This window comes from Salvia splendens, chromosome 2, assembly GCF_004379255.2.
Source record: "Salvia splendens isolate huo1 chromosome 2, SspV2, whole genome shotgun sequence".
Lineage (NCBI taxonomy): Eukaryota > Viridiplantae > Streptophyta > Magnoliopsida > Lamiales > Lamiaceae > Salvia > Salvia splendens.
The window spans coordinates 33,347,773-33,366,867 of NC_056033.1; the positions used below are offsets into that span (position 1 = coordinate 33,347,773).

General features: G+C 38.9%; 1 protein-coding gene across 1 annotated transcript; it reads right to left on the reverse strand.

Moving 5' to 3' along the window:
- Positions 1 to 8,046: 8,046 nt before the first annotated feature.
- LOC121770507 (AT-hook motif nuclear-localized protein 16-like) lies at positions 8,047 to 9,037 on the reverse strand. The gene has a single exon (XM_042167225.1). It carries the CDS (start codon positions 8,836 to 8,838, stop codon positions 8,164 to 8,166), a length of 675 nt encoding a protein of 224 aa, XP_042023159.1. The 5' UTR covers positions 8,839 to 9,037; the 3' UTR covers positions 8,047 to 8,163.
- Between the last annotated feature and the right edge of the window lie 10,058 nt (positions 9,038 to 19,095).

Below are 19,095 nucleotides of genomic sequence, written 5' to 3' on the forward strand. Positions count from 1 at the left end.
TTCCGGGTGATTGTGCAGAGGTATCACTGCATTTTCAGGTACGAAGAATATGCACAACTACACAAAGTAGCACATTCTTGATTAGATTGATACTCTCTCCGTCCCGTCCCAACCCATCCCATCCCATCCCATGTGATGGATTTCTTTTCGGCACGGGAATTAAAAAAATGATATGAGAGAGGAAAAAGTAAGAGAGAATAAAATAAGAAAGAGAGAATAAAGTAAGAGAGAGAATAAAGTAAGAGATGGCTGAAGTTTTATTTTTAGCTAAAAAAGGAAATCAATCACTTGAGATGAGATGAGACAACCCAAACATGGGCTGGAGGGAGTATATATTTATGCATATGATCACATTTTTCCAAATGTTGTTGAATCAAGTGATATATACCTCAAATTTGTCACATTTATAGATGGTTGCTGAGGTGACTTGAGGATGCGGATCAATTTGGGTGTGGGGTTTAAAGAAGTGTAGATCCTTGCTAAGCCCGACATCTTCAGGTTTCATACTGTGAAGAACGAACCTATGGTTGTGATGATCGAAAAGGAAATTAATGAAATGACAAGATGCAAGGAAGAACACAAGCGAATTACGTGGTTCGGCGTAAGCCTACATCCACGGGCAGAATCTGGTGTGTTTCTTTATTGATCACTCGAGAGATTACAAACACAAGAGCACTCAAAACTCTCAAGAATTTACAAGATGGAAAACCCTCAACTCGCCCGAAAACTTCTTGCTTCGAGAGCTAAAAACGCACAGCTGAAAGATAACACTTCCTCTCTTGAATTCTCTCTCTATCACTTTTGATTTCTGTTGTTGTTAGTTCTGGAATGAATCGCAACTTCCTTAAGTAGTACCGATCAAGAAAAACCGCCGAACAGTTTCCTTTGCCGAACAGCTTCTTTTTCCGAACAGCTTCCTTTGCCGAACAGCTTCCTTTGCCGAACAGCTTCCTTTTGTCCGAACACCTTTTGGCGAACACCTTTTGGCGAACACCTTTTGCCGAACACCTTTTGGCGAACACCTTTTGGCGAACACCTTTTGCCGAACACCTTCTGGCGAACACCTTTTGCCGAACACCTTCTGGCGAACACCTTTTGGCGAACAGCTTCCTTTTGCCGAAAACGGTTATAACCGTTTCCAACGGCTAGTTTCTGTTTCGGTTCCCAACGGCTATTTCCTGACTTGATTCTTCCACCAGCTCAATCCGATCTTGATGAGCTCAAACACTAACAAATCCTCCACCTTTGAGCAATCTAAGATCCATCACCACCAGTTCCACCTTCCTTCCCATACTTACAAATTTCGGACCACCCCAACCAAATCCAAGCAATGTCGGAACTTGGATCTCGGTAGGGCTTTAGTAAGTGCATCAGCCGCATTGTGCTCGGTGCTGACCTTCTCAATCTTCACCGCACCCTTCTCAACCTCATCTCGAATGAAATGCAGCCTCACGTCTATATGTTTGCTGCGTTCATGATATGTCTGATGTTTCGAAAGACAAATCGCGCTATTGCTGTCGCACTTGATCACAACATTCTCTTGCTTCACCCCAAAATCACCAACTATACCCCTAAGCCAGAAGCTTTCCTTTACTGCCTCAGCAAGAGCTATATACTCTGCCTCCGTCGTCGATAGAGCCACCACGGATTGGAGATTAGACTTCCAGCTCACCGCGGAGCCGAACAAGGTAAATATGTACCCAGATTGTGAGCGCCTATTATCAAGGTTAGCTGCATAATCTGAATCGCAAAACCCAATAATGCTATCCTTATCTCCTTCATTCTCTGATTTGAACATTATTCCCAGATCACTACTTCCTTTAAGATACTTGAGAATCCCTTTCAAAGCCAACCAGTGCTCTTTTCCCGGACAGGACATGTATCTGCTCACCACGCTTACCGCATGAGAAATATCAGGCCTTGTGCATATCATCATATACATCACACTCCCAACTATGTTGGAATAAGGTATCTGGCTCATCTCTCTTTCTTCTTGCTGATTTCTGGGACATTGTGATTTGGACAGCTTAGTCTGTTGTGATAGTGGAACTGAGGTTGTTCTACTCTTGTCAATCTGATATTTGTGCAGTACTTTCTGAATGTAGCCTTCTTGGGACAACCACAACACCCTCTTATCTGCACTTCTGAATATATCCATTCCCAAAATCTTGCTAGCACTCCCCAGATCCTTGATTTCAAATCCCTTTTTCAATAAGGCTTTCACCCTATCTAGCTCCTGTCTATCTGGTCCAGCAAGCAAGATGTCGTCTACATATAATAGCAAATACACAGCAGGTCCCTCAGACTTTGATTTGAAGTAGACACAACTATCATATCTGGAATTTATAAATCCCATACTCTGCATATGTTCATCAAACTTGATATGCCATTGTCTACTTGCTTGCTTCAAACCGTATAGACTTTTCTTTAGTAGACAAACCTTATCTTCACTCCCATGTATCACAAATCCCTCTGGCTGATTCATGTATATAGTTTCCTCAAGCTCTCCATGAAGAAAGGCTGTCTTCACATCAAGTTGGTCCAAAAACCAACTTCTTTGAGTAACTATAGCTAGCAAAATTCTGATTGAGGCATGCTTTACCACTGGAGAAAATACTTCATTATAGTCTATTCCCTCCTCTTGTGTGAACCCCCGAGCTACAAGCCTAGCCTTGAACCTAATCTTGTTCCCAACCTCCAATTTTTTCTTGTATATCCACTTACAACTCACTGGTTTTTGTGTGGAAGGTCTCTTCACAAGCACCCATGTCTTGTTTTTGATCAGGGACTGTATTTCATCTATCATAGCCTCCATCCACTGCTTGCTCTCCTTAGAACTCATAGCTTCCTTGAAGCTTGAAGGCTCTGCATACTCTATGTTTTCTGCAACACATAGTGCATATAGCAAGTATTCTTCTTCACTGTATCTTGTAGATGGTTTAGGGATTCTTCTGACCCTATCTCTGGCTAGAACATAGTCACCCAAATCCTGCTGCTCAGGGTTCAACACATCAGCACCTGCTTCTTCTTGTTCACTATGATTTCCCATCTGCTGTTCAGGCTCAGCAGTTCTATCTGCTCCAGAAACCTCCACCTGAACTGATTCCTCAGCCTCCTCAGGTTCTGGAACACCCATCTCCACCATCCTCTCAGGCTCTGGTTCTTTCTCAGAATGAGATGGCCTCTGGCTCTCTTGAGCCTTTTCCAGAAATGGCATCCTACTCTCTTCAAATTGCACATCTCTAGAGATAATAACTTTCTGATTTCCTGGCTCTATGCACCACAGCCTGTAGCCCTTCACTCCCCTTTGGTATCCAATCATCACACATCTCAAGGCCCTTGGCTCCAACTTACTTTGCCTGATGTGTGCATAAGCCATACAACCAAAAATCTTCATATTCGAATAATCCATGGCCTTTCCATACCATCTCTGATCAGGAGTGTCAAAAGCTATAGCTGAAGAAGGACTTCTATTGATGAGAACTGCTGCCATACTCACAGCCTCACCCCAGAATCTCTTAGCCATTCCAGAGCCAAAGAGCATACATCTAACTCGCTCTAGGATGGTTCTATTCATGCGCTCAGCGACTCCATTCTGTTGGGGATTAGATGGAGATGTCCTATGCCTCTTCATACCTTTCTGCTTGCAGAAAGAATCAAACTCCCCACTCAGAAACTCCAGCCCATTATCAGTTCTTAAACACTTCAAAGAACACCCTTTCTCCACCTCCACTTCCCTACACCACTCCTTGAATTTCATGAATGTCTCTGACTTTTCCTTCAAGATAAACACCCATAATTTTCTAGAAAAATCATCAATAATGGATAGAAAGTATCTACCTCCACCCAATGAAGCTGGTGTAGCTGGGCCCCACAAGTCACTGTGGGCATAGTCTAGTGGTGACCTTGAGCTGTGAATTCCTCTCCCATAGGGCAGTTTCTTACTCTTTCCGAGCACACATTGCTCACACAAACCCAACTGCTCATTGGGATTTTCCAGCTTAATCAGCTCCTTCTTGGCCAATTCTTTGATTCCATTCTCTCCCAAGTGTCCGAGTCTGAGATGCCACATTCTTAAGTCTAATACCAGATTCACAGATCCAGTAACCACACTTGCCTTTAGATAGTATAGGCTTCTCTTTCTCTCAGCCATCATAACAACATCACCATTCTTGACGATGTTCATAATCCCATCAGACAATATGCAATTATATCCTGCTGCATCCAACACTCCAATAGAGATCAAATTCCTCTTAATCTCTGGAATAAACCTCACACCAGTGAGTAACCTGATGGAGCCATCATGAAGTCTAAGCCTGATGGACCCAACTCCTCTGATTCTGCATATCTGGTCATTTCCTAACAAAACTGATCCAGCTGCATTCTTGATTTCCTCAAAATGACTTCTAGTTGGACACATGTGGAAGCTACATCCAGAATCCATGATCCATGGAAGTTCTTCCATGTCCTCAGTCACACACAGAGCCTCCGGGACCACCAACTCTTCTGCAATATCAGCATTGTTCTTGCCATTCTCTTCCTCGGCCTGCTTCTTCTTCCAAACCCAACAATTCTTCTTTATGTGGCCTGGTTTCTTGCAGTGATGGCATGATCTGGTCTCTTTCCAGTCAGCTGTCTTGTTTTTCCATGGCTTCTTCTGTGACTTTCTTTTCACATTCTTCTTGTGATCAGTAACACTCAGACTCTCAGACACCATTTCAGTGGACTTTGGATTAGATTTCTGGATTTCCTTGAGCTTTAGAGCAGAGTACACCTCTTCATATCCAATCTTGGACTCTCTACCAAGAAGTATAGCATCCTTGAAATGCTCATAACTTGGTGGCAAGGAATTCAACAACATCAGAGCCTTGTCCTCATCTTTAATCTCTTCATCAATGTTCTCAAGATCATCGATGCACTTCCCAAATTCTTCGAGCTGTTCCAACACACCTTTTCCATCAGCAATCTTGAAAGTGAGAAGTTTCTGCTTCAGGTGCAGCCGATTTGCCAAAGATTTGGCCATGTATAATGACTCCAACTTGGACCAAACTCCAGCCGCTGTCTCCTCCTTTGAAACTTCTCTGAGGACTCTGTCATTGAGGTTGAGTATCAAGGTACTATATGCCTTGTACTCTCTGTCTTGAGCCTTTGCCTTCTCCTTTTCATCAGGCTCGGGCTTCTCCCCCTCATTACTGCCTCCACCATTTAGGGTTTCCCATAAACCCTGTTGCATCAAGATTGCTTTCATCTTCAGCCTCCATAGACCAAAATCATTTCGGCCTGTGAACCTTTCAACATCAAACCTTGCTGCAGCCATTATTCAAACAGGTTGAGCGCCTTCTTGAGGACAAAGAAAGAACTCCCAAAACTTTGTGCCTTCTCGATCAATTCAGTGGGTGAAGTTCCCACAGACGGCGCCACGTTGTGAAGAACGAACCTATGGTTGTGATGATCGAAAAGGAAATTAATGAAATGACAAGATGCAAGGAAGAACACAAGCGAATTACGTGGTTCGGCGTAAGCCTACATCCACGGGCAGAATCTGGTGTGTTTCTTTATTGATCACTCGAGAGATTACAAACACAAGAGCACTCAAAACTCTCAAGAATTTACAAGATGGAAAACCCTCAACTCGCCCGAAAACTTCTTGCTTCGAGAGCTAAAAACGCACAGCTGAAAGATAACACTTCCTCTCTTGAATTCTCTCTCTATCACTTTTGATTTCTGTTGTTGTTAGTTCTGGAATGAATCGCAACTTCCTTAAGTAATACCGATCAAGAAAAACCGCCGAACAGTTTCCTTTGCCGAACAGCTTCTTTTTCCGAACAGCTTCCTTTGCCGAACAGCTTCCTTTGCCGAACAGCTTCCTTTTGTCCGAACACCTTTTGGCGAACACCTTTTGGCGAACACCTTTTGCCGAACACCTTTTGGCGAACACCTTTTGGCGAACACCTTTTGCCGAACACCTTCTGGCGAACACCTTTTGCCGAACACCTTCTGGCGAACACCTTTTGGCGAACAGCTTCCTTTTGCCGAAAACGGTTATAACCGTTTCCAACGGCTAGTTTCTGTTTCGGTTCCCAACGGCTATTTCCTGACTTGATTCTTCCACCAGCTCAATCCGATCTTGATGAGCTCAAACACTAACACATACAATCTGAAACATGAGGCCATAAATATACTACAGTTAGTTTTGATACACATCTACTAATTAGACGACTGGATCGATCAAATAATTAATTGGATTGCTTACCAAGAATGCTACACAGAATTTGGACATGAGAAGCACAAGGAACAGTCCCCGGGGCCTTGAAGGCTGTCTGGCAAGAGTGAAAAAGGAGCTGTAGAGTTCCAGCGGGGCGCCTCAATTGAAGTCTAACCCTCTTCCGACATCTCCTCTTCTTAATCACCTTATAATAATCCGATCTTCTCACTAAACTCGCCGCTTTAACTGTCATTCCGGCATGCAAGGAAGAGAGCGTTGAGAAATTTGATGGAGAATGAGGGGTATATATGGGAGAGGAAAGAGGGGGAATAAATAGGGAAGAAGAGGAATAAAAAGGATAACGGTGGATGTTTGAAGGATAAACCAGGGGCCATAGGCGGTAAAGTGCAATAGCAGATATTTTGATTTAAGCTACAAAAGGAAGCAAGGCAGTTTGTTTACCCGCGCCGCACCGCACCAAGATTAGATTACTAGTCCCATTGTTTTATCCATTTCACTTTCTCTTTCCTCTTAATTACCCAAATTCCAAACACTTGCTTTTCATTGCCACGTGTATTAATCAATTATCCATCTCTACATTCCCCATGTCAAATCATGTTTATTAAATTTTTATCGTTTATTAATCAGGTAAATAGACCAGAATTTCCAAGCACGAAGTCTCCCAAGTTAGAATTATTGTTCACATTTACTTTTCTTTCTTCTCTGAATGACTTGTTCAATATTTTCCATTGTGCTTCTCTGAGTGTCAACAGTGGGGGAGCCGCGGCCCATGGCTCGGGTGCGCGGCCCCCACTGCAGAGAGCCACGACGGGCGGTTGGGAGCCGAGAGCCGAGAGGGAGCCGCGGCCGCGGCCGCGGCCCACCACTGCAGCAGGCCGAGAGCCGCAGCCCGGCCACCGAAAAATAAATTTTTTTTTTGCTTTTTTTTTAATAAATACACATCATTTTTCCTCCATTTTTCTACCCCAATTCAAACACCACTCTTTCCAATCTTTCCAATCTATTTCAATTCAACTTCTGAAATATGGATTCCGACGATGAACGGTACCAAGAAGCGGTAAATCTGGAGTTCCATTTTTAAACTAGAAAAATTTCGTTGTATAAATATCATAAATTATAGTCTAATAAAATTTATTGTAGTTAAATTAAAAAATATCATTAAAAAAAGCAAATAAATTAATTTTTATTTTGGAGCGGGCCATATTTCGTGGCCCTTATTATTTACCATTGTGGAGAGCCCAAGAGAGCCACATTTGGTGGCCCTTGAGAGCCACTATGGTGGACACTCTCTAAATGACTTGTTCACTATTTTGAGTTATGATGAGAAATTACGTACTCCAATTAAATTAATATATGCGTATGCGTGCATTCTGAATAAGTCCCCTCTCATGTTTGTATTTGGATTTTATGCTATGCTGTTATAGTATTTCTTTATTTGAATCTAATAATTTTGCCATCAATGTGAATGAGTAATAGTAATATTTTTTTCAGCGCCCATATATAAATAAATTTCGATGATAAAAAATTACTACTAATTTGTAAAGGTTTTAGTCATACACGTAAACAGTAGACCCAAAAATGGGAAAATTTTCGGATAGTAATTCCTATGAAAATCACACACGCTTTTGGCTTTACCTTCGTATCGACCAAGTTCCAAATTACAATTCGTGTGTAAATATAATCAAAGATACCAATGGCCACAAAAACGAAAACGAATTAAAAGCGATGTAATTGGAGATTTGGAATGACAAGTTAAATTTAATTATGAAAAAACGAAGGAATCAAGAAACAATAGAAAACGAAAGAGATGCAATTAATGGTAATAGAAATGAAGAATGAAGTTATAGTACTTTAAAGTTGGTTTGCATAGCATACACGTACAACATCCATACCACATACGGAAAATAAACATCCCATCCTTGAATCAAGAAATCCAATCACTGTTTCGACCCGGCCCGGCCCTGTCCCCACCCATATCCGTCGGAAGGCAAAGCTCCATTAGTGAGCAGATTCTGCGGAATCCCATACACATCATCCACGTGGTGGCGCTGCTGTCTGTTATTCTGATAATGCTTGCCCGCCCCCACCTCCTCGCCGTCGTCCAACGGCAGCCGGTCAAACGTGGCGTTCATGAACGTGGCCGCCATGATGACAACAGGGCCCGACGCAATGAGCGCGCCCACCACGCTCCCCCCAACAACCTGCCCCTGCGCCCCGGCCAGGTACACCGCGAGCCCCGCGGGGGCGGGCGGGGGCAGCACGGACCCCAGCAGGGACAGGATCTCGAAGCGGCCGTGGAGCGTGACGATGGAGCCAGACGAGGAGGGCTGGCGGAGGGTGATGTTGGTGACGAAGCCCGTGGCGCTGAGGACGCAGACGCCGCGCTGCTTGCGCCGCGCGAAGCCGATTAGATTCTCGGCGATGTCGCAGCCCGAGACGACCTCCATGGCGTGGGCCTTGAGCGCGTTGGCGCTGTCCCGGGTGATGATGATGGGGGGCTTCGGCTTGTTCTTCGACCCCGCGGGCCTCCCCCGCGGCCGCCGGGTCATGTTCAGCGGCTTGGCGCCCAGGAGCTCCGGGGTTTGATGGAGGGAATCTGCTCCGCCGGTCATTTTGGTGGTGCCTTAATTAATGTGGGAGGGGAGTGGATGGTGTTTATAGTAGTGAGAGTGTGATTAAAAAACAACTGGGAAACTTGAGGTGATTAGGATATGGTTAGGATTTGGTTAAGTAAGGGGAATTAGTGTATTTCCTAACCTTCAACGGATTCTCCTCTCATGTCTATTGTGGCCTTCCACAACATTCAACTACTACCTCTCCACTACTATATTCCATGTCACCTCTAATATTTCATTAGCTTTGCTAGATTTATATATGAAATAGATACACTTGTTATATCTCACCTTCATCTTCTTTCATGTTCTTATCATATCCACCATTGCTCATCGTATAATCTCAATATCTGATTTTCATTTTTGGTTGATAATTTCTCCGACACTGATTTTATCCAACACCTATATCCAAAACCAACACAGTTAACGTAACTATTGTAATTGTTAGTATTTAATTTTAATGAGGATTTGGTTATCAATTACTACCACATATAATTTCGATGTGATTTCCAATATCCAATACCATCGTCTTTCAATTTCTTAGTTTGAGATGTTTGGATTAAAAATCTCTTACATGTTCGATTACAATATTTGAGCAACTATGACAAATAAAATTTAGGTGGACATGAGAAAATTTGGCGAGCACGATGCATAGAACAAAATCGGGTCTTTTTCGATTGAGATAATGACAAACAATGTGAAAAACCACAATTGTTCAATAGATAAGATTATAAGAAGAATAGAGGGCATGCAGGTTGGGTTTTGCAATGGACAGATTAAATTAATGATCTTATATTAAACCAATTCGTGCATAAAACAAGTTCATGCTAGAAACACATTTACTATGTCTATATCACATGTAATAAATTAGAAAACATCATATCTACGGCTTAGAGTCATACCAGTTGATTTTAATGAGAATCTTCGATGGCTTGGTACATCTCTTCGCGATTTATTGTACTATGCCATAAATCTTCTGATTTGTTTCCTAAACTCCTTATTTGTTTTTTGGGCAAAACGTATTGAATAAATTAAGGGCTAGAGTAGTAAAGAGCCAAAATTTTCAACTACACGGTTAATGAGTTGAAGAATTTATGTTGTGAAAATACAATGGGAGAATTTTGAAATTTTCTCCACTATTCCGAAAATTCTGGCTAGATTGGGTTTTCATCTCATGTTTAGTCTCCTACTCTCCTTTATATAGAGTTATGTTGAGTCTGATTAGGGATGCACAGAGGTTGGACTGGATCATACCTATTTGGGCTAATTCTCTTTAAATCACTCAGTTTAGGTCAAGTCTGGACAAAATATTATAATCTGGTACTATAGTAGAATAATATTAATTGTTCCTCCAATATCAATTTACGAGTAATCCAGAATTTCATCTTTAATTTAATTATTTTCTGCATTTAAGATAAATTTATTCCTTTTTTTTTCCAAAAATGATACAGGGACAAATTTAGGAGGAGTCAAGGGGCCGGGTAAGGATCACCTACTACACACTCACAAACATCTTCTACTCTACACTCACAAACATGGATAATAGACTCCACCATCATATATTATGTTTGTGAGGGATGGAATAGGAAATGTTGTAGGATTTATTGTAGGTGATCCTGTTGGGGTTTGGTGCTCCTTGGCCTTGCACAGCGGAAGTCATGCATACACAAATAAATCAAATCTACAGATCTATTTGACCTATTATGGGATTAATTGATTCACATGTTAAACACAAAATTCCATATAAGAACGTACAAAAATCATGCTTAAGGAATTAGAACCCTAATTCATGATATTCTACGGTTTAGGATTACCGATCTGATTCTCCAAATAATCGTCGATTGCTTGCGCCTTCTCAACGTCATGTTCTTCATACTCAACCACGAACCTTCTAATTTGTATCACGAACTCAGAATCTGGCCTTTGGGTGGGTAAAGCTCGTCAGAATCAAAAGGACTTTGATTAGAGAAGAAGACAAAAATTCAGTTTTGGAGAGAACTGAAAAACACGTTCAATATGGAGAGAGGAGCGATTGGGCCAAACCTGTTGGACTTTTACTAATTAAATTGAGCTCCAATTTAATACAAGTCCAACAGAATATTATAATCAGCCACTACAGTAAAATAATATTGACTGCCCGTCCAATCCCAAATTACAAGTAATCCGGGTTTTACCTCTTTAATTTATTATTTCTCGTGTTTAAGATATAAATATCCATTAATTAATTTAAGTCTGCTATTTGACTTTAATTTATTATCTTTTTCCAAGAGTTGTCTAGTTCAAAATCTTTATTTATTATTTTGGAATAAATTCCAACCGGCCGGGTTTCTGAATAATAATACCTTTTTCGAACACCTCTTGAGGATATTATCAAACTGGACTCACCCAGCACACGATTCATTGCAATAACAATACTAGCACCTCTAGACATTAATCACCACTACCCAAGATATCAGGATTCTTGGATTGCGAAAAATTCACACCATTTGATAAATCAAAGTAGTGCATAATCAATATCGTATGCTCAATGTTATGTCAACAATGATTAAGAAATAACAATCACCGAGACCTCGTCTTTCAGTAAATAGCAAGAAAGACTTATCTCAACTGTTAGATCCTTCAGTGCTATACCACACCAGTAGCGTTTATTTCCTAAGGTAAGGAAACATGCGGACTAACACTGCAACCTTTCACGATAGGTAGCCAAAGTCAATCTAGGTTGTGAAATTATATTTATCTTCTACAAATGACCGATTGTGTCACCTTCTGTGACGTCGTTCACGACCAGTCTACTATGAAGAAGAATTAAACTTGTTTGCTTATTATACATTTAAATGTTTGAGAAACATCTTATAAATACACAAACAAACATCAATGCGATAAAATTACTTTTTCTCGCCTTGGGATAAAAATGGATTGTGGAATTTATTATATACAAGCAATTTTATCCGTGCAACATGCTCGAAATATGTTTTTCAGTATACCAATCCTAACAGATCCTCGCCGCGAGGGGCTGGAGTCAACCGAACCTACCACCAGCCTATATGAATAGCGCTAGAATCAAGCTTTTGAGCTTATGTCGTTGTGCTTGGACTCCACGACGCATTGATTACAAATTAAAACCTAGGCCCATAACCCATTAAGCTATTTTGACAGCAGCCTTTATTTATTACTAGTATATAGTCTCTTTCATCTGAATTTGACACGCCATTAGTCTCTCCATCTTAGTGGACACGTTTCTTATCCTTTGAAGATCCCAATTCGGCAAGCTAAGTAAATTATGTAACTCCCGTTAATTGTGTTTTAAGGGTATGTTTGTTTGGTATGTTAGTGGGTGGATAGAGCCCACTATCAACCTTTATGTCTGCGTTTGATTGCCATGTTTGTAATACAAGCGACCCGGATTTGATTCACACGACCCGCTTATGGTGGTGTTTATTAGGGTCCATTTAGCTGATAACTCTGTCTCTATTGATTCATTGTGTTAGAGTTTTAGCAGCAAAAAAATGCTAGGCTTCCCTCGGCCAAAATACATAATTACCCCCACCAATGTTAGCGAATAGTAGTTCCTCTTCCAAGTACTGATCTTAGACTTGATATGAGGGTGAATACATAAGTCGGTCTTTGGGAATTCACGGCGAAGTGCCTCTTTTGCTCGGGTTAAATATCCTGCACGGAAGCCATTATCCGATTTCCATCCGGCTGCAGCCGGCTCCTTCATGGTTGACATAAGGATCTCCTCCTCACGTTGTGTCCATACACGTCTTGACCTGTCCATTGCAATCCCTCTTCCGAGATGAGGTTCCGTCTCAACTGGCAACAAAAGAATGTCCTCATGTTCCATGTTGCAAAAACTGATAACACAGGAGTGAAGGAATTTAATAGAGGGATTACCATCCGTCATTGGACTGTTGTTGGCGTCATTGGCACTCAATTGTTGGGAACCCATGGGAGCTAGCTTCAACTAATGATTACTATATAACGGCAACAACAACAAATAACACATTGAATCAATAAATCTCTAATGCACAATCTGGTTTCCAATATATAGTTTTTACAGTATACTGAGAAGCACGACAATTCATAAATTTCCCAAACCAACCCTGACGAGGGATGCAACACAACACAAATCTCAGACTGCATTATCGTAGACGAAGGCAATGTAATTGTAAAAACCTAGCAGAATTTTGTTACGCCAGCCTATCTCATGTGTGCCGCTGATCAGTTATACATTGATAAAGGCAATTTTTCATTGACAGAAGACAAGCTATGAAAGCATACCACCGCTAAACAAAATCGATCGCCGGTCGGATTCAACAAACTCTGCAAGAGCTTCAAACGGCTGACAATGGTAACTCCGTCAAAGTGTCGCCAAAATAATCTGAAGTTAGCTTTTAATTCACAAATTGAGTGAAATCGAAATCGGAGGCGCGAATTGTGAATTTGGGGACGCGCCATAAGGGTTTTTGGAGGGCAATTCTGGAATTATGAAAAATTAATGAGGCTATTTTTGGGAATGTACCATTGTATCATACGTCTCGGTGTGCCATACCAAACAACTGAATTGCAAACATGTGTTAAGTATTGTGCCAAACAAACACCAGTAGATGATTACTATACAATTCACAAAACATAAATATATTGTTGCCTATATGCTAACACATGTTGGTCTATTATGCCAAACAAACGAGTCCTAATTTAACTAGTGTAACACATATATGCTCATTTGTGAGGCGGAGGCTCTTCTGCTGCTCGTCGATCACCGCTCGTCCATTCTTCTGTTTGTTACACACCATTCCATACATTGGCCAGTGAATTAGACAAATGAGATTTTATACCATAGCTTCATTTTGCATTGTTTACCAAAAAAAACTTTTTCATTTCATCTCATCCAAAACTATTCACTTCCCAATTATTATATAATAATAAAAAATATTCACTTCTTAATATTTTTTTATAGTAATCAATTATTTTAATTTATAATCTTATACTCCCTCCGTTCCAAAGTAATAGAAACGTTTCTTTTCAGCATGGAGAATAAGAAAAATTGTGTTAGGTGAGTTAAGTAAAAGGAGAACAAAGTGTAAAATGAAAAAGGTAGAGAGATGAAGAGAGAAAAAAGTAAGAGATAGTAAAGTATGTGTGGGGAAATGTGTTCTTTTACTAAAAAGGGAAATGACTCTATTACTATGGAACGTACCAAAATAGCAAAATAACTCTATTACTATGAAACGAATGGAGTATATCTTTAAAATTAGAGGAAACATCTTTTTAAGTACATCAACTATCCCAAATTAGCAAATTTGGTCCGTAACATTTCATAATATCTTTTAAGGTCCATCAATTATAAGTTAATATCAATTCAACTACTTTTTGGCTATTTCAAATATTTTCATGACCAAAGTACTCTTAAGGCCAATGAGGGCAATTCAATCTATTTATCCTCTCGTTTTCATTAAAGTATGTAATTTGGGATAGTTGATGACTTGATGTACCAAAAAAGAGTAATTTTAATTTCAAAATAAAAATATCTTAATGATATTAATATTCTATTACTATTAATTATTTACGTTTAGTTTTACTTATTTGTAATATTTTAAATCATTGTACTATATTTAATATTAATAGTGAAATAACTTAGATATAAATATATGTAAACATTATGCTTATACAATATTTATATATAAAAGTAGTTCAATTTATTAGATGGAATATTAATTTTTCAATCTTAAAGCTATACATAGAATATGTTATTTTTAAGTGCAATACAAAATTGATAATTAAAAATAAATTAAAATTTATTATCATACCTAGAATCTGAAATAATTCAAAGAGCTAAGTTTTATTTTATCTACTCCTATGTAGTAATTGTAGTATAAAAAAATTAGTTGAAATTATCAATAATCAATTTAATAAAAAAGACAACGACATTCTTAGTTGAATATATGATTAATTTAAATCTATGATTGTTTAATTAAATAAAAAAAATAATAGTTGCTATCAATTGTTTAATATCACAATGCCGCGTCTTCATATTATCATTAGACCATTTACAACATCATGAAAATTGTTCATAGTTCTCATATCTATTCACTTGACTATTCGCGAATCATATTTTTTCTACTTTATTAAATTTTTATTTCAATGTAATATATATGATATATTATGATTAACTTAAATTTTCAGTTTAATAAAATTACGAGATTCATTAAAATAAAATATTTACCTTAGTTTTATCTAAATAATTGAGAATGTAATCATATAAAAGTATTAACTAGTTTTCAAAATGTAATATCATAATATTCAAATAAGGTATGTTATATATATTGATAATAATAGTATAAGATCTATTAAACTTAATCCCAAATAAATTGGAAGAAAGAAAAAAATGGATGAATAAATAGATTAAATTGCCCTTCATGGCCTTAAGAGCATCCACAGCGGTTGAAGGACGGCGTCCGTCCGTCCGTGCCAGCGGCACGGCACCCGCTGTCCGTCGCTGCACTCTCGCCACTGGCGCGGCGCTGCTCGATTCATCGAGCACGTCAGTGCCAACGAGCAGCTGACGTGGCGCATTCTGATTGGCCAACGACATTTCTGTTGGAAATTCATTTTTAAAATAGAAAATAATACCCAAAAAAAATCAGATTCCCAAAAATATGGCCATTTTTTACCGTTTTTCAGGAATTTTTTTGATTTTTTTATATTTTTTATTCCCAAAGTCATCTATAAATACACACATTTATCATCCATTCTTCACATCAAATCATCTCCCATTCATCTCTCATTCATATTTTTTCATTCAACTTATCTACATCTTCCTCTCTCACTCAAACCCTCTCAAATGGATTTCACCAATCTCATTGCGGAAGTGGAGCGCGAAGAACAAGAATACTATGAACAATATTGTGCCGCCTATGAAGCCTATGTCACCGCGAATACCCTCGCCCCTCCTCCTCGACCAACTAGATCAACTCGCAGCTACATCCATCTGGAAGATTACTTTCGGCGGCATTTTCGCATGTCAACACGCTTGTTTATGCGTATCGTCAACACATTATCCGCCCATGTTGAATACTTTCAAACAAGTACAGACGCAACCGGTTGGTAAAGTCTCTCGGCGTTGCAGAAGTGTACGTGTGCCATCCGACAACTTGCTACTGGGCAAACGGCTGACCTCTTCGACGAGTATTTGCATGTCGGTGAGTCAACTGGAATCATTTGCCTTAAAAAAATTTACGACGGCGTTCGTTCAGCTTTCGGTGAGGAATTCCTTCGGGCACCCACCACCGATGATTGCCAACGGTTGCTTCGTCTTCACGAAACAATCCATGGTTTTCCCGGTATGCTTAGCAGCATTGACTGCATGCATTGGAGGTGGAAGAATTGCCCGACTGCTTGGAGGGAGCAACACTTAAGTTGCCACAAAGACGGCGGCCCAACACTTATCCTTGTAGCGGTCGACGACTACCGCCTATGGATTTGGCATGCATATTTTGGTATTGCCGGATCCAACAACGACCTGAACGTGCTCTATTCTTCACCACTCTTCAATGATGTTTTGAATGGTGTAGCGCCGGCGATCGACTTCACCGTCAACGGAAATGCATACCACATGGGTTACTATTTCGCCGATGGTATCTACCCAAGGTGGTCGACTTTCGTGAAGACGCTCAGCAACCCGCAAGACCCGAGACGAGTTCTTTTTGCGCAGCGTCAAGAGTCCGCTCAGAAAGAAGTCGAAAGACCTTTTGGGGTCCTTCAAGCCCGATTCAACATTGTGAAGGCCCAGTCTCGGCTGTGGTACGTGAAAATATCGCCGACATCATGTACACGTGTATTATCTTGCACAACATGATTATAGCTGACCTAGGACCGATGGCGGCTAGCTTTTACGACGAGGATGAAGCCGGAAGCTCAATCGCGAGGTCTCCCCCATGCCGAGGTGTGTATACGACAATGGGCAAGAGGATCAAAACAAGGAACACAATGCGCGATACCCGAGCCCACATTGAGCTACAAGAAGACCTAATCAAACACATTTGGGCGAAATTCGGCCACGAGTAGTGGGGTTTTTTAATTTTATGAATTTAATTATGTAATTTTTAATTTTATGATTTTAATTATGTACTTTTTAATTTTTAGGATTTTAATTATGTAATTTTTAATTTTTTTGTAATTTGTAATAGTATTCCGGATATTTTAATACATTTTAATTTTGTGGAAATATTTTTATTTAAATTGAATAATAGAATGGTGGGACCCTTGAGCTTGTCCTTGCGGAAGAGCACTGATGTGAGTGTTGTGCTCTTGCCTAAGAGCAAGGAGTAAAAGTGGGTCCGGGCCCACATCCGTGCTCGTTGGCAAGAGCACGGATGGAGATGCTCTAAGGGTACTTTGGTCATGAAAATATTGGAAATAGACAAAAAGTAGTTGAACTTATATTAACTTATTGTTAATGGACCTCAAAAGATATTATGAAATGTTACGGACTAAATTTGCTCATTTGAGATAGTTGATGTACTGAAAAATATGTTCTCTCTTAAAATTATTACGATGGTATTTTTATTATTTTCTGCAAAATTCTAGGAAATGCCAATATTTCTATTTTTAATAACGATCAGTCATCTTTGTTGGTAAGTCAAGAAGAAAAATGACTCATCTTCAATAGAGTAGAGGAAGTTCATGACATGAAAGACGTATCCTATAGTAGTAGTTTGCAACCTGACGATGAGTGGAGGGATTCACAAGGAAAAAAGGGTACACCCAAATTGTTCAATAAAACTATATAGCATTCCATCTGAGACTGACAAGTGAGGTTATTGGCGCAGCGGTAGATGGCCCGCCCCTTCCAAGTTCATATATTGGGAGCATTTAAGCATTTTCTATTCTGTTTTTTATACAATACATTTTTTTTACTTTTATAACGGAGGGAGTAGTAACTATTAAAATATTCGATTCCTTTGATTTTTTCTTATAAAATAGTATTTTTTAATTTTCTACTAATATATTTAGTTTTCTTATATTTTCTCTATTCTCAAGCTTAATTCCTTTTAGTATTTTGTATTTTATTTCTTTTTGTAATGCATTTAAATTTTTAGTATTTTGTATTTTATTTCTTTTTGTAATGCATTTAAATTTTTTAAAAGTAGTATATGTATTTGAAATGACATAAGAATTAATACACAATTAGTAAATTAAAAGAGGTAAGGAGAAGGGTGGGTAGTTAAGGTAGTGTTGATAGATAGTGTAGCTCACATTATTATTGGTATTTAATGAGTTTTAATTGTGAATCATAGTGATATAAGTTGTAAATAAATTGATTATGGGTAATGAGTGTGAGACAAATTTCCATACATGAAAATGTCCAAATTGTTATAGGATGGATGAAAATAAAAAATGCATATATATTTATGGAACGGATGGAGTGTTTTTTTCTCACCATTCAGAATCTAATTTATATATTATTATTAGTAAAAAAAGGTCGGATCGTGATGCTATTACATTTCTTAAAATCCTTATCGAGTCAAAGTTAGATACATATTGAGGGACGAAGTGAGTATAATTAGTCAATAAAGATCATCTCATGATATATCCTTCCATCCCAGTGGCGGATCTAGGAGTTTTAGTCTCCGATACGATTAATTATTATATCATTTTGGAGCTTCATAATCGGTTAATTATCTTTTCTTTTAACATGCAATTATTTTTTGAAAAAAGCTTCATTAACTTTTATTTAAATGACTTCCACCGGTCTCAAATGAAAATTCTTTTATTTATATAATAGGGATAATTTATTTAAACTTTTGCAGAGTGCATTATTTTTAATGATAAAAATATCTTTTGGCAAATTTAAGAAAAGTTTCGAGAACTTTAAAAAAAATTAAAAAAATATGCATTAAAAATACAAAAGATAAAAATATAAAATGCATTAGAAGAGAATTGAAATGCTTTGCAAAACATATGAAAAATGATAAAAAAAAAGTAAATATATTAAAAGGGAATTAAAAATACCTTTTAAAAATTTAAATGCATTACAAAAAAGTTTTTTATGGGATAGAGGATGAAGTAATTTATTTATTTGTGAACTCTAGTGCAATAGAGCCAATTGATTGGCCAAGCATACCAGATTCCTGGTGCTTTAGTTAGGCATGCTATTTTGGTCCACGAATTTGGGTCAAATATATGGAAATGGAATGATAATAAGTAACATGCCACTTATAAGTAACGACCCAAAATTAGCCCATGCTCGCTCCC

Bases quoted from the DNA above. Each gene is read 5' to 3' on its own strand.
- LOC121770507 (XM_042167225.1), bottom strand. From the start codon at position 8,838: ATGACCGGCGGAGCAGATTCCCTCCATCAAACCCCGGAGCTCCTGGGC.